Source organism: Gymnoscopelus braueri, assembly GCF_963280865.1.
Source record: "Gymnoscopelus braueri genome assembly, chromosome: 14".
Classification (NCBI taxonomy): domain Eukaryota; kingdom Metazoa; phylum Chordata; class Actinopteri; order Myctophiformes; family Myctophidae; genus Gymnoscopelus; species Gymnoscopelus braueri.
This window is the reverse complement of record NC_137619.1, coordinates 14,773,022-14,788,021: the sequence shown is the minus strand read 5'-3', so window position 1 is coordinate 14,788,021 and position 15,000 is coordinate 14,773,022. Positions and strand designations below refer to the sequence as shown.

Genomic DNA, 15,000 nt, shown 5'->3' with positions numbered 1-15,000 from the left:
GAGTTATGGGGGTCCTTGAGATTAAAACGTTTGAGAACCACCGTGCTACACTAAATGGAACAGAGCCTTCATTAGTATCATTGGTAACACCTGCGAAGGAAGAGGCCCAATTAAAAAAATAATTTAAAAAAAATCTAAAATGTTTGAAAATGTCAGGGGGACACGATAGCCAAGTGGTTATGGCACATACCTTTTTTAGCGTCCAGACATGGACGCTAAATACCCTGATTAGTGATGCTGCGGTTCGATTACCAGGCCGGCTAGTCCAGTTGCTCTTGAATAAAGGCTTAAAAAATACCACTGGAGCCCCCTCAAGGACCTCATTGGGAGTCCCCGGACCCCATTTTGAGAACCACTGGTCCATAGAAAGGCGCTACTTACAAGGTGCGCAGTTTGGGCATGTGGTTGAAGCTGGACACAGGTATACTGCTGATGTTGTTGTTGTTCAGCGTCCTGCGAAAAGGAAAGGATATCAACATTATTATGAACGTAATGTATGCTTGCAAAGGCTCTCTGTGAAGACATCTCACATGGCATACCCTCCTTTCTCTCTGTCTCTCTCTTTCTGTGTCTGTCTGTCTGTCTGTCTCTCTCTCTTTGTCTCTCTGTCTGTCTCTCCCTCCCTCTCTTTGTTGCGTCCCGCTGGGAACATAACACCTCTTTACACACAGATGGGGAGCCCCCCCTCCGTCCCTCCCACGCACCGCTCACACTTATGCAGTCACGCACGCACATCGCATACATATTATACAGACATGCATGCGCACGTATCCGCAAATATAGGCTAAACATGCATGCATGCATGCATGCAACACACACTTATGTACATGTGTGTGTGTGTGTGTGTGTGTGTTAAAAAACACCTCCCCGCCTGTGTTCAAAGGAGCCCAGATGAACAGACAGGATGGACAAACAGAAGTATAGTCACACGCACACGTACACGTACGCGCGCGCGCGCGCGCACACACACACACACACACACACACACACACACACACACACACACACACACACACACACACACACACACACACACACACACACACACACACACACACACACACACACACACACACACACACACACACACACACAGGGCATCAGCTGCGGCGAAAGAATCGGGTCATTTCAATCTGCCTAATAACCCAATACCATATTTCAATCTGCTCCCTGTTTCAACCTGTCCAGTCCCCCCCTCCCCAAAAAAAGGAAAACGCATATATACATTCAAACCCCCATCAAACCCCCCCCACCATCAGTCTCCTCACAGCATCATTACGACCCCATCCTACATCTGCCATCCCAACGCCCCATTAGCTACTTGAACACCAGCGTGTTCTTTTGGCGAAGATATTTGGTGTACATGGAAAAAGGGGTCAAAGTACATGTTGTAACTCAAGTCCAGTTCTCTGAGACTACAGGGGTTTAAGTGGATAAAGCAGGCATTAACCATGCGTCATAAAAGCCGAACTTTCGGTGAAAAGAGGCGAACATTCAACGTGAACAGCAGACCTACAAGCTTCATAGATCAGCTATTTTCGGCAAAGCCATGTGCTGTAGAAAGAGAAAAAAGGAGCGGCCCTAGTATAGAGCCACGGGGGACCACCAAGTCAACAAAGTACAATAGTGTTTTAAGTAGTTCATGGAAACACCGCGCAAACTCGCATGACAACAACCCCACAGATTTCCACCATTTAAAACAACTAGTCGTCAAACTCCCCCCCCGTTTTCTTTGTGCCTTTGTCCCCTGTGAACTCCCGTCCCGGGCCATCGTCACACACTGTTTCAGGTGGAGAGAGAGAGAGAGCGCTCCGACGGAGGCCTGTAATTATGAGCTTTGACAAGCGGGATGATTAATTGAATCTGGCAAACCGCGCGACGCCAAAACACGCTCGCTTATAACGGGCCCACAGTGGAATGCTGACTTGAATGGGAAAAAATTTGTGTGTCTGTGTGTGTGTGTGTGGAGGGGGGGGGGGGGGGTTCTAATCATACTATTTCTATGACAACCGCATAGCCCAGGGCAGTATGATGGGTGGGCGGACATTATAGGGGGAGGCTGGCAGAGGGGAACAAAGAGTTAATGGGTCCTGATCTCGATGCTGTGGGCCAAGCATGGGTATAGGGTTGGGTTGAGGGGTCCCCCACGTGGGAGCCTTGCTGAGGGGGCCCCGGGCTTGATTAACCACGGTTATGGTAATTAAAGGCCAGGCTTGTGTGTGTATATTACTTATGGATATTAGCGGGGGGGGGGGGGGTTTAAAAAACAATGTCTTCATTGAATTGAAGTGTGGTAATGTAATGATAGCAGCACAGGGCGGGGCGGTTCTTGAAGAATAGTAATAATAATAACATCACAGTGGGTTAGAGAGGCTCTTTCAGATGATACTCACAGTACTTCCAGGCCCCTGAGGGCCCTGAAGGCGCCGTCCTCAATGCAGCCAATGTGGTTCTTATCCAGCTGACTGCAGGGGGGCAACACAGAGGAGAGAGCAGTTTAGTTGGATACCGTTGCTGTCGGGCAGAAACCTCTTATCTCCATATTTTAACTTTTTTCCCATAAATTAACACCCTACTTGATCATGCTACAACGTCACACAGAAATATCAAAAGTAGCAGATCTGGTCTTAACCAGTTAAGCCCTACACTACAGTATAACATACTTTTGTTGTACGACAATTAGCGAAAATAGCCGTTCTGAAATGCATGCTCTCAACGTGTCGCACTGCAACGCATCACATTGTGAAGCTTGTACCGTATATCAACTATATTTTGCTATTTTTTGAAATTGTGAAAACATTTGAATGTTTCAATTTTGAGAGTTTTTTTTTAAAGGGTTTTTCCATTCATTCACTCACTCAATCACTCAGCTAACACACACATGCACACACACACACACACACACACATGCAGAGATACACACAACATCTCTCTCCCCTGTAGGATAGATATAATCATTGATACAGTAAGTAGTAACACTGGACTGTGGTAGATCAATAAAGATGCAGCCACCTCTGCTCACATAACAGGGCCTGTGCTATTTGTTTATCTGTGTGTGTGTGTGTGTGTGTGTGTGTGTGTGTGTGTGTGTGTGTGTGTGTGTGTGTGTGTGTGTGTGTGTGTGTGTGTGTGTGTGTGTGTGTGTGTGTGTGTGTGCGTGCGTGCGTGCGTGTCTAGGGGTGTGTTTGTGCAAGGTATGATGATTGATTGTTGGCCCAATCAATCATGGTTGTCTACAATCCCCCATTATATAGTATGATGAGTGTATGCTGTTGTGTGTATGTTATGAATGGAGAATCTCGGTCGGCGTGATCTATGTGAAATTGTACTTAGATTTTCATAATTCATCCATCCATTCATCCATTCATCCATCCACCCACCCACCCATCCATCCATCCATTCATCCATCCATCCATCCTAGGGTTGCCAAACATCCCTTGAAATAAGGAATCGTCCCTTATTTGGAAACTAAAAGACATGTACCTTATTGGACCAATATATGCAGGGATACACTTTGTTCCTTATTTTTTTGGGACTCAATTAACGACGCACATCTTACGAGTCCAAACAGCTCATATACATATACTATAATACAGTTTGTTAATATAATATACAAAAACTGTACAGTGAGATTTTATCTTTTTCTGGGCTATAGAAATAATACTAAGAAATGAGGGATGCAATAAACTTGCTCAACATAACGGCTAACAGTCAATCTATTAACTCTTTCATTGCCACACTTATTTCAGACTGTGTCGTCCCAGTGCCAGAAAAAAGGTGCATTTTTCCTTTGTTTTTTAACATTGAAGTGAATGGAGCAGCAATTTTTTGGATAGCGTTATCTCCTAGTTCCTTTGAGATAAAAAAAAAAAAGACAAAAAATAATAATAATAAAAACATTATTTTTTTTTATTTAAAAAAATATATATTTTCGTCATTTCCGTCCGTGGCCATGATAGCCATAGAGCCATCGGACGGGAATTCCCGTTTTTGGCAGTTAAAGAGTTAATGTTAAAGTATTGACATCAGGGTGAATACAGCTAAAACCACTAACAAAAGGAACTCAAATAATAGAAGCTATAACTTTCCTAAAAAAACTAAACATAGGTGGTTACAAAATGATACCCTACCTCCCTACCACAAAAGAGGAAAAAAGGACCTTAACCAAACCACTCCTACCATTTTTCTGGACTGGTTCTCTTTTTTAAACTTGTACAGTTGGTAGTTGGCAACCCTAATCCCTCCCTCCCTCCCTGCAGCCTTCCACCCTGTCAACATGCTGTGTATGAGGAGTCACTCACAGGTTCTTAATGTCCGTGGCCCCTCTGAAAGCCTTCCTGGGAATGGACTGGATGAGGTTCTCACTGAGATCTCTGTGAAGACAGGAACAATCGTTTCATTAGTAACGGTAATGAACTCCATATTCTGCCCTATAACAGTATACCAGCTCCTATACAGTTTGTAGATTTTTTTCCGGTAACTCTAGTAGGCATCATAACAAGTAATGCCTGATGTATATACTTAGTTGCGTGCCAGCTCACAACGCGTTGTGACTGCATGACCCCGGCGCGCAGCTAAGTGTAAAGGTAACAAATAACAAATAAACAATACAAAAAGGGAGAAGACTCGAATACAGAATATTACGGAATATTCATACAGGTTGATGACTAAATTCACGGTACGGGATGTTCGGAAGCTCAGGAAAATCTACCTTGTTCCGAGAGCAAATGTCGCTGTAATATTCACGTTCTGTGTGAATGAACTGCAAACAGCAAACAAATTAAACACATTTTTGGGAAATTAACCACATCACAACATCACAATCACAACACCAGCGGCGTATAAGGACCTTAAATCGGACTTAAGAACAATGGGTGGTTTAGTTCTGGTCGGTTTGGCAGAGAGTGGGTCTCGTCAGATCAGAAACGGCGCGACAACACATCATTCGGGGGCATAATGTCATGCGATCTGTCCACTTTTCTCCTGTAAAACTCCCGAGACCACAAAACCCCCCCATTACCCGACAGCTTCGCTTTTCAACTGAACCGAATTCACACTATTCAACCTCGGCCCTTCAAGCGAGCAAACTCATTGGTGCCGACTAGAATCCTGAAAGGGGGAAATACTTTCTCTTTTTTTCCCTTTCTTTTCTCTGCAGTCCGTTGCCAAAAAGGCCTGAAATGTTGTTGGGCCTGCATGCATGGAGAGTGGCTCCTCGCGGCACACAGTGGTTATTTTATAGTGCTTGTATTATTCGCTGTTCACTCACGCTATAATTTGCTCTCTGTGCTTCATGCCCTGCCCTGGCATGAGGTGTCCTGCACTTGAAAAAAAAAAAAAAGCAGGCGACAGGACAGGAGCAATGAAGGGACCTGAGCCAAGCCTCAAGCCTGTGGGGTGGTTACACTGGGGGGGAACGCAGTGTGTGTGTGTGTGTGTGTGTGTGTGTGTGTGTGTGTGTGTGAGTGTGTGAAAATTAAGCATTTGAAAAGTGTGCATGTGTGGTTGAGAGGTGGAGAGAGAGAGATTGAGATAGTGTGTGTGTGTGTGTGTGTGTGTGTGTGTGTGTGTGTGGGGGGGGGGGGGGGGTTGGGGGTGTCAGAGAGAGGAGTGAGAGGAACAGAAGTAGCCATAGTTTTAATTAGCAGCGTCTTTTGTCTGTCGCTTAAATGGTGAGCTAACCACATTCAGAAGGTCTCTGCCCCCTATTCTGCACACGCACACACACACACACACACACACACACACACACACACACACACAAGCCACGCCACGCACACCACGCATGCATACACATACACGCACACATGCATGCACACACAAACACACGTGCAGCGACACACATATACTCACACGGCTCCCACAGTAAGGGCCGACATAAACAGAGTACTTATGGTCCCCCATAGAGAGTCTGGGAAAAACCACACGCCATTCTGCACTGCAGAACTCTGCTGGGCCAGATCTGCATCATATTTACTTGTTTTAATATGTGCAGCTGCACCAGCCCCAAACAACACACACACACACACGCACGCACGCACGCACGCACGCACGCACGCACGCACGCACGCACGCGCGCGCGCGCACGCACACGCACACACACGCGCGCGTATAGTTAGACATGTTTGTATTACTATATTTGTAGGAACATTAACATTTTAGGACTGCAAATTTATGCCTGCAATTTGTTACTTATTTTCTGAATTTGTTTAACCCCAACACCAAAAATAGTACCGGTACATCTACAAGCTCGCAACGCGTTGTTCTGCAATGTGTTGTGAGCTTGCAGATCTACTTATTTTGGTGCCTAACACCAGCGCGCAACTAAATATAAGTAGCCCCCTAATTGTAATCTCTTGTGAGGATCAAGATAGAGGATCATACTTGTGTGGTAATTTTGGCCCTCACAACTTCAAGTATAGCAAAACAAGCATACACACTCGCGCACACACATGCGCACACACATGCGCACACACACGCACACACACACACACACACACACACACACACACACACACACACACACACACACACACACACACACACACACACACACACACACACACACACACACACACACACACAACACACACACACACACGAAACCCTGATGCAGTAATGTTAAAATGAGTTCCCAACATTCCCAAGATGCATTCTTAAAACACTGTCCTCTCTGGGTCATCGTTGTTTCCAGAAGAACGTTCTTTTTGGAATGTCAGATTTATGAGTGCACACACAGGCCCGTTTCAACACAGTACAAAAGAGAACAGCGAGCAAAAAAAAAAAAGAAGCTTCCATGTGCCACAGCGGCGGTGTTGTGCAATCCATCTAATGAATGGGTGCTTGGCGGTCGGACCCTTTATGGCCAAGCAGCAATTAAAACAGCGCTTCGGCAGCCCACTGCAAATACACCACAATTAAAAATGGAATTTCTGCTTCGTTTCTGTTTTGTTGTTGTGAGCGTGCAAAATCTGAGTCAACTGGCAAATCTCCCCCCCTACCCCCAATAAAGATATGTAACATTTTGTTTGAGCATGATTAAAGCTGCAATATGTAACTTTCCTCTTCTACCCGGGATTTGAACCCGGTTTCCTGCGAAAGTGCTGAAATATTTATCATTAAGCTAATAGAGCCTGCCTGCTTGCTCAGAGGATAAATTGAATCTTGACCATCAGGACAACATTCATGTCAGATCCTGTGTCTAGGTGAGACATGACCTTTAACACGATCTAAATGTCTCAATAGAAGAGCAGGAAGACAAAATACAACCACTCCAATTGTATAAGTTATATTGTATTAACATACATTAAAATGGCAGAGTGCCGCTTTTCAGTCAATAATCTATGTGACATAAAAAAGGGATGCAAGGACATACGGTATGCATGCAAAACACAAACACAACTGCATGAAAAAACGAATACATTAAAATGTTCAATAATGTTCTAAATTATCTAAAATAGCAAGAATAGCAGCTCTACAAGCTTGCAATGCAATGCGTTGAAGATCTGCTATTTTCCATTATATTCATCGTACAAAGAATAGGACATATGTGTTATACACCACACACACACACACACACACACACACCACACACACACACACACCACACACACACACACACACACACACACACACACACACACACACACACACACACACACACACACACACACACACACACACACACACACACACACACACACACACACACACACACACACACACACACACAGAGAGAGAGAGAAGCTCGGCTTATAGAGTTCTGGTTGCATCTTGGCAGGTCTCTAACTGCGACCTGCAGAGTCTTGCCTCCTCTTCGCAGTCTCATCCCATTAAAAGACGAGTGTGTATTTAACATGACGTGACGTTACGGAGAAACGGGCCATAAAATGAGCCCCCTTTATATCTTGAATAAACTAACGCAGAAGCCGTCCAATTATCCCACACCGAAGTCCACATTCCAACCATACAGACATCAGGCTCGATCTGGCTGACGTTCAAATCTCGACAGCTCGCAAATCTAACGCACACGTCTGACTTGACATGCACGGACAAAGTTGTGCACACTCTAATATTCAAGCACACATGCGTGTGCGTGGCGTGCACACATACTGCAGACGTGTATAGAGCGTTAGCTGGCCCCTATTCAAAGACAACATAAATATTCCTAATGACATGTGTTCTAATTTTACCGGTCTGTCCTTGAAGTTGGAATTTTCTCAGCGAGACCTGCATAACATCTGCTGTCACCAAGACGCTAGCTCGTTCGACACCGTTGGCCGGCAATTTGGTTAACTGCACAAACAGTAACCTTGTCTGTGCCCACCGCCCCCGGTCTCCTAATATTTTTGCAGGATAATACACCGCCCCCCACCCCAAAACATCAAACCCACTTTATGTCTCCTTGCTATAGCTACCACAACGGGAGCCATGCAGGGCCTGTTGTGTGCTCGCTTCCAAGTTCTTTGTTGTTCCTTTTGGCAAAAGCAGCCACAGTGCAGGAACTTGAAAGCGTCAAGAAAGAGTCAGTCTGGCACCCAGGCTCTCTGCTGGTGCCGCTTATCGACGCGGCCCTACTACATCAGGACAGGAATGCTTTTGTTGTACCTGGCTCTGCACTCCATTTGATAGTTAATTAGTCCTTTTACCTTTCTCCTTACCCTGCCACAACACATACCACCACCAACACGCATGAGATGCCATACCGCTGCAGCCAACTGGTGCACTGTGACGCACACTGACTTCTCCCCCTTGAGCAAGAAAAGCATGCACAGTAATTTAACTATTTTTTTTTTAATCCAATTGACCTAAAGGGTAAATGTTTTATATGCTCAGAGTTAAATGAACACTGTGATTGTAATGTGCGTGTTTGTGATAGGGTGTCATATTCTTTAAGTGTGTGTGTGTGTGTGTGTGCGTGCGTGCGTGCATGCGTGCCTGCGCGCGCGTGTGTGTGTGTGTGTGTGTGTGTGTGTGTGTGTGTGTGTGTGTGTGTGTGTGTGTGTGTGTGTGTGTGTGTGTGTGTGTGTGTGCATGTGCGTGTGTGTGCATGAGCGTGTTCTCTCCCAGGATATGAAAGGATATAACAGTGGGCTTTGCAAAAACAGATTCACAGCATCTCAGTGTTGGCGTGCCAGGCGAAAAACTATCTTCCAAGGAGAGCGAGAGACAGAGAGACAGGAAGAGAGATCTACAGACAGACACAGACACAGACACACACAGACACAAACACACACACACACACACAAACTGGAACGCAAGACGGGACAGGAAGGCTGTGACGATACGAACACAATGGTATGTGTGTAAGTAGCGAAATGAAAAAGCAACAGGGTGAAATCGGCACGCTGAAACTCCCGTAATCCTGTTAGCACGCCGTAACACGATTGGCTTAGGCTTCCCATACGTTCCACTTATATGGCGTCGTTTGTGATTGGATTAGAGGCTCGAGGTCATAGAGGGTCGCGCTGTGCGCTACTGTAAAATCGGTGCCAAGACAACGACGCACGTCCGGACAAAAACAGGAGCATGACGAACTCGAATGATCCTTGAATACACAGCAAAAATTCTGAGTGCTCATTCAAATCTGCACGTTATAAAAATGCACCCTTAAGGATCCATAAATTACTGCCACAAATTCTACTGTGTACCACTGCCAGACACTCAGCCTTATTGGTTCTCCCTTCCACTTGTACGTGCAGCAAACACTCTCTCTGTCTTTCCCCCCTTCTGTCTGTCTGGCTCGCTCACCCCTCTGTCACATTTGGTTGCAGTACGCTTGGAAACCTTGTATGTCCAAAACTGTAACTTTTCAGGATTCAAAATAGCAACCCCAAAAAATATAGCAGATCTACAAGCGTTTTGAGCTTGTAGATCGGCTATTTTTGCTACTTTTAACATTTAAAAAAAGTTAAAATGTGGAGATAAGAGGTTTCTGCCCCGACAGCAGCGATTTAACAGAATAATCACAGCGGTCATGGTTTGGAGTCTGCAGTCTTCTGTGTCCTGTAAGGATTTATCGGCTGGTTCAACTCCTTCAGGAGCCAGAGCAATATTAAATTTAGCAACTCTACATTTCTGCATTTACACATTCTTAAAACGGCAAACGGGACATTTCTGTGGGAGACCAGGCTGTATTTTACATAGTCTGTGGTTGCCCCTCGCTGGTATTTTCTAAGCTCAGCTCCGACTGTGTCGGCCCGGAGAGATATTTGACATTTTCAATGAGCTTGGAAGCAGGGTTTTTTTTCTCAGGGAGGCACTGATCCTTTTAAAAGCAGACATGATTATGTGAGAACAGTCACCACAAAGAGGGATATTCGGCCACCAGCGGCTCTGCAACGCCAGGGCATGACTGTAAATCCCAACCTTGTGGCACTTCAACAGATACCACCGTAGCGCATCATTTGGCACGCGGCCTAAACACATAAACACACAGTAATCCTGCAATCAGCAACTCATATTGACGTCGACCGAAGAAACAGACTCCTTCCACCTCTCCCCCCCGCCCCCCTCCTCCTCCTCGTCCTTCAACCAGAGCACTCTTCAGCTTATTCTGTCTGTCTGTCTGTTCCGTACACTTTCCATGGTGAATGCTGTGCCTGTGTGTCTGTGTTACTTCAAACTTGGCCCGCCTGGGGGTTCTGCAGGGCCAGGCTTATCAGACTGAGCACAGCGGCGGTAGACAGTCAGCAACAGGCAATGTTAAGTAGCAGAAGCAGGGAGCGGGGTTCATAACCTCCATGCATTCGCAAAAGGCTTTTGCTGCAGCCTTATAATGGATCTATGGACGTTGTCAGAGCCAGGGTGCACTCCCTTACAAACCCAGAATCCTTCCATAGACTCACTGCAATGCTATGCAGTCTCTCTCCCCAAGCCAGGCATGACTGTCTGTGGCCCCCATTTCTTATAGCCGCTGCAGGCCCCAGGCCAGGCCTCTATAGGCATCTCGCAGAGTGTCGTAATGACGTCAAGATCCATAGCCTTTTTTGCGTCCCCGTTTCCTGCACGCACAACATGCCAAGCGCTCCTCTGTCATTACAGGTGTGTGAATGAGTGACTGAGTGACTTTGGCGAGCGAGAGTATGTGTGCGACGCGTCCATCTCCCGTGTTCAAACGGCCTGGACCTGGTCTAGATTTGCCCATTGAACACCTCGAGTACGGGCAGCTAGTTCATTACGGGTCGTCTGGCTCTCTCTCCTTCGCTGACGTCGCTCACAGCTCATTCACATTGTAGCCTTAATGGCGGAGGTGACACACATGTTTTCAGGTGTGTCTTTGAGCCACGGCCCTTTGAGCTTGTTCTTGTAAGCGGAGCCCTTACAGGGCACACAATCCGCTCAGGACAAAGGCATCTCTTACACAAGGTAAAGTGCTTTTTGAGCCCGTGAATAAACCCTGTGGCTGATACTGTCCGCGTACAAGAGTCCTCCACAAAGGCCTGTATCTGGAATAATTAGCGTGTTATCAAACGTAGCTTAAGGCGCCTGGGTCTAGGAGATTGGCGGCGCGGCGAAGGTAATGTCTGGTTCCTGTCTGATTCACATCATTAACCTCTGATCTCTATCTCGGAGCACTGCGCCGATACACAACCAAAAACCCTACACACACACACACTCCGTCTGACACAGATACATACTGTATGGTAGAGTGGGTGTGTGACCGATGCCATGCTTGTTCCACCAATAAGAGAGGAGGGTGGGTTTATTTATGCTTATGGCACACACACACACACACACACACACACACACACACACACACACACACACACACACACACACACACACACACACACACACACACACACACACACACACACACACACACACACACACACACACACACACACACACACACACACAAAAAATGGTTCTTCAGCTAATTCTTTGGAATGTTTGAGGTGTTATATAGGAATGGTTCTCAAAGTGGGGTCCTTGAGGGGGCTCAAGGGGGTCCCCAGCAGAATTAGGTAAACCTATTTTGTACTTCAGCTATAGTCAAAAACAGCCAATGTACAAGCTTACAACGCATTGCGAAGTGCCGTGTTGTGAGCTTATTGATCAGCAATAATTTTTTCAATTGTTGACATATCTTGACATTTTTGAAACATTTGGAATAACTTTGACATTTTTAACACAACTCTTCTCTTATGAGGTTCCCTGGCACAACAAAAAAAATCAGATGGGGTTCCACGGCCAAATACGTTTGAGAAAATGTTTGAGAACCATTGTTATATACAGTAGCACCACGGTCGTACAAAGGACCTGTTCAGCCCCTATATGGCTCAGAGGTTCTCTGCTCGCTGGGTTATGGTTCTACTGTGTATGCCTCTGCCAGGTTTTGCGAGAAAAACAAGCAACCAGGTCTACGAAAACAAGCCCAAAAACCCTGCAATATTTACAAGCAACTTTACAGAAAAACAAGCCCAAATAAGCAGACATGGCAACACTGCCATCAGCATTAAGTGGGTGATCACAGCATCCAGTTTGTTCAGCTTGTACTGTGGACAACCAGAGGAGGGAGCAGCCTTCATGCTTCAATTACACTTCCTTGTGCATCTGTTTAGCGCACGGCAAATAGCGGCTCTATAAGCTCACGACGCGTCGCATCAAGACGCGTTGATGAGCTTGTAGATCGGCTATTTCCGGGACCATTATATGGACCTTATTCAAGGCCTCGAGGCGCAAAGTCTGGAACCGCTCTGATACTGCGGTCGGTGTGCATCTCCTCCAGCGTACACGGGACGCGCGCGCGCATGGATATTATGCCTATACACATGAACATAAACAATAGATCCTTTCATACCCCACGGATTTCACAACCCCTGCTCAATAACAGGCGAGTTAGTTTACGAGTGCGGTTGACACGGAGGCTTGTAAATCAGACTGTGCAGAGATGGGGACAACGTGCTCCCGGCATCCTCTAATGCCACGGTTTTAAAAACTGGTTTGACGCGAAGAGAGAAAAACACAAAATGTACAATATTCATTCAACCCCAAATTTCATTTTGGTGTTGCCCGGTCTGAGCTCGGAACAAAACGATGCAAAAACAAAAACCCGGCTCAGGACTTCTGTGACTTGCCAGCCGTTGACAATATTCTCACGGCAGCCATGTTGCTCTTACAGCATGTAATACTCACGGAGGTGGGTGTGGATCTGGGTAAGGCCCCCCACCACCACCGAGTAAGACATAAGAGCAAAATGGCCGACAGGTGAACATGGTCAATGCAGTATGCATCCTACTTACCTACTACTAGCCACTGTGACTCTGCCTCTCTCTCTCTCTCTCTCTCTCTTTTTCCTCCAAAGCATCTGCACTACGCTTAATTTATAGTTGGGCTGGAAACAGACAATCTATAAGCTTGCAACGCGTCACGACGCAGCTTGTAGATCATCTATTTCCGGCGGAAATCGCCACGGTTGTTTAGTTGTGCTATAGTTTTGGCAGACTGGTGTTGACGTTTGGCTCTAAAAAGTACAAAAGTACTGGCATCAAAATATACTCAAATGCATAAAATGTATAAAGATATGTTGAAAATAGCAGATCTACAAGCTGTGAGCCTGTTGTAGATCGGCTACTTTCAAACATTCAAATCTACAAAGTAACTAGTAACAAAAGTTTTCAAATAATGGTAGTGGACTAAAGGTACAATATTTGCCTCTGAGATGTAATGTAAGTATTTGGAAATACTCCAATAAAGTAAAAAATACCTCTAAATTGTACTTAAGTACAGTACTTGAGCAAATGTACTTAGTTACTTGCCACCACACTGCCCATTTGTAAGAAAAGTAAAGAAAAGTGATTTCACTTCCATTTGTGTGAGTGATAAGATTGAGTGGATTTGTGTGAACATGAGTGCATGTGAGGCATGTTTATCTAACGTGCACTATTTGTTTTCTTGCTCCCTCTTTGATAAGAGAATGTTTAGTCTTACCAAGGACTCTTAATTCCACTCTCACATTCAGAGGAGTGTGTGTGTGTGTGTGTGTGTGTGTGTGTGTGTGTGTGTGTGTGTGTGTGTGTGTGTGTGTGTGTGTGTGTGTGTGTGTGTGTCTGTGTGGGGGGGTTACAAGAGAGAGAAAGAGAGTTGAGAGAGAGAGCGAGAGAGTTAAGAGAGGCAGAGAGAGCGAGAATGTGTGTGATTACTTACTCATTAAGAGAGTTAATGAGGTGTGTTAAGACTGTTAAAGGAAAGGCAGTGTGCTGCCACTAACTGCTAACTACTTTCTTCCCCTCACACAGAGTGAGAGCCCACAAATAAGACGCGCACGCACGCGCACGCACGCACGCACACACACACACACACACACACACACACACACACACACACACACACACACACACACACACACACACACACACACACACACACACACACACACACACACACACACACACACACACACACACACACACACGACTTGGTTTGACCCTATGACACGCCTACAATGAATTAAATCACAGCACCACATTGTATAGAACAAATTAAAGCTGCAATCCGGAACTTATTGTAATGAATAAAAGGCTATTTTAACAAATCTGTGCGGTGTAGAAATGGATAAATCAATACAGAGGATTACAATGGAGACAAATTGCACAATGCAAAACCCTGCACGCTTAAAGATTTCAAAAAAATGACACTGAATTTTGCGGTGCATCAGCAGTGCAATGATGTGGAGTATTGTGTGCCCAAACACACACACACACACACACACACACACACACACACACACACACACACACACACACACACACACACACACACACACACACACACACACACACACACACACACACACACACACACAGGCTGATGGGGGGTGAAGGCGCTTGGAGAATGTGACTGTGCGCCCTGGAGCGGATGGGAGAGTCAGGGGGAGTTAATGATGGCCCCATCGGAGCCAGCACCACAGCAGTGGAGGGCTCCTGGTTAATGGACCCTGTCTTCGGGGGTCCCCGCGAGTTGACCGGGGTGGGCCCGAGAGGAGAACCGCGAGGC

At 45.9% G+C, this 15,000-nt stretch overlaps 1 protein-coding gene across 1 annotated transcript in view; it reads right to left on the bottom strand.

The window, feature by feature from the left end:
• Positions 1-15,000, bottom strand: part of slit1a (slit homolog 1a) — a 137,111-nt gene that overhangs the window by 56,015 nt on the left and 66,096 nt on the right. Inside the window, 3 exon segments of the mRNA XM_080449593.1 lie at positions 382-453; positions 2,394-2,465; positions 4,302-4,373. Of these exon segments, the coding sequence (XP_080305719.1) occupies positions 382-453; positions 2,394-2,465; positions 4,302-4,373 (216 nt within the window).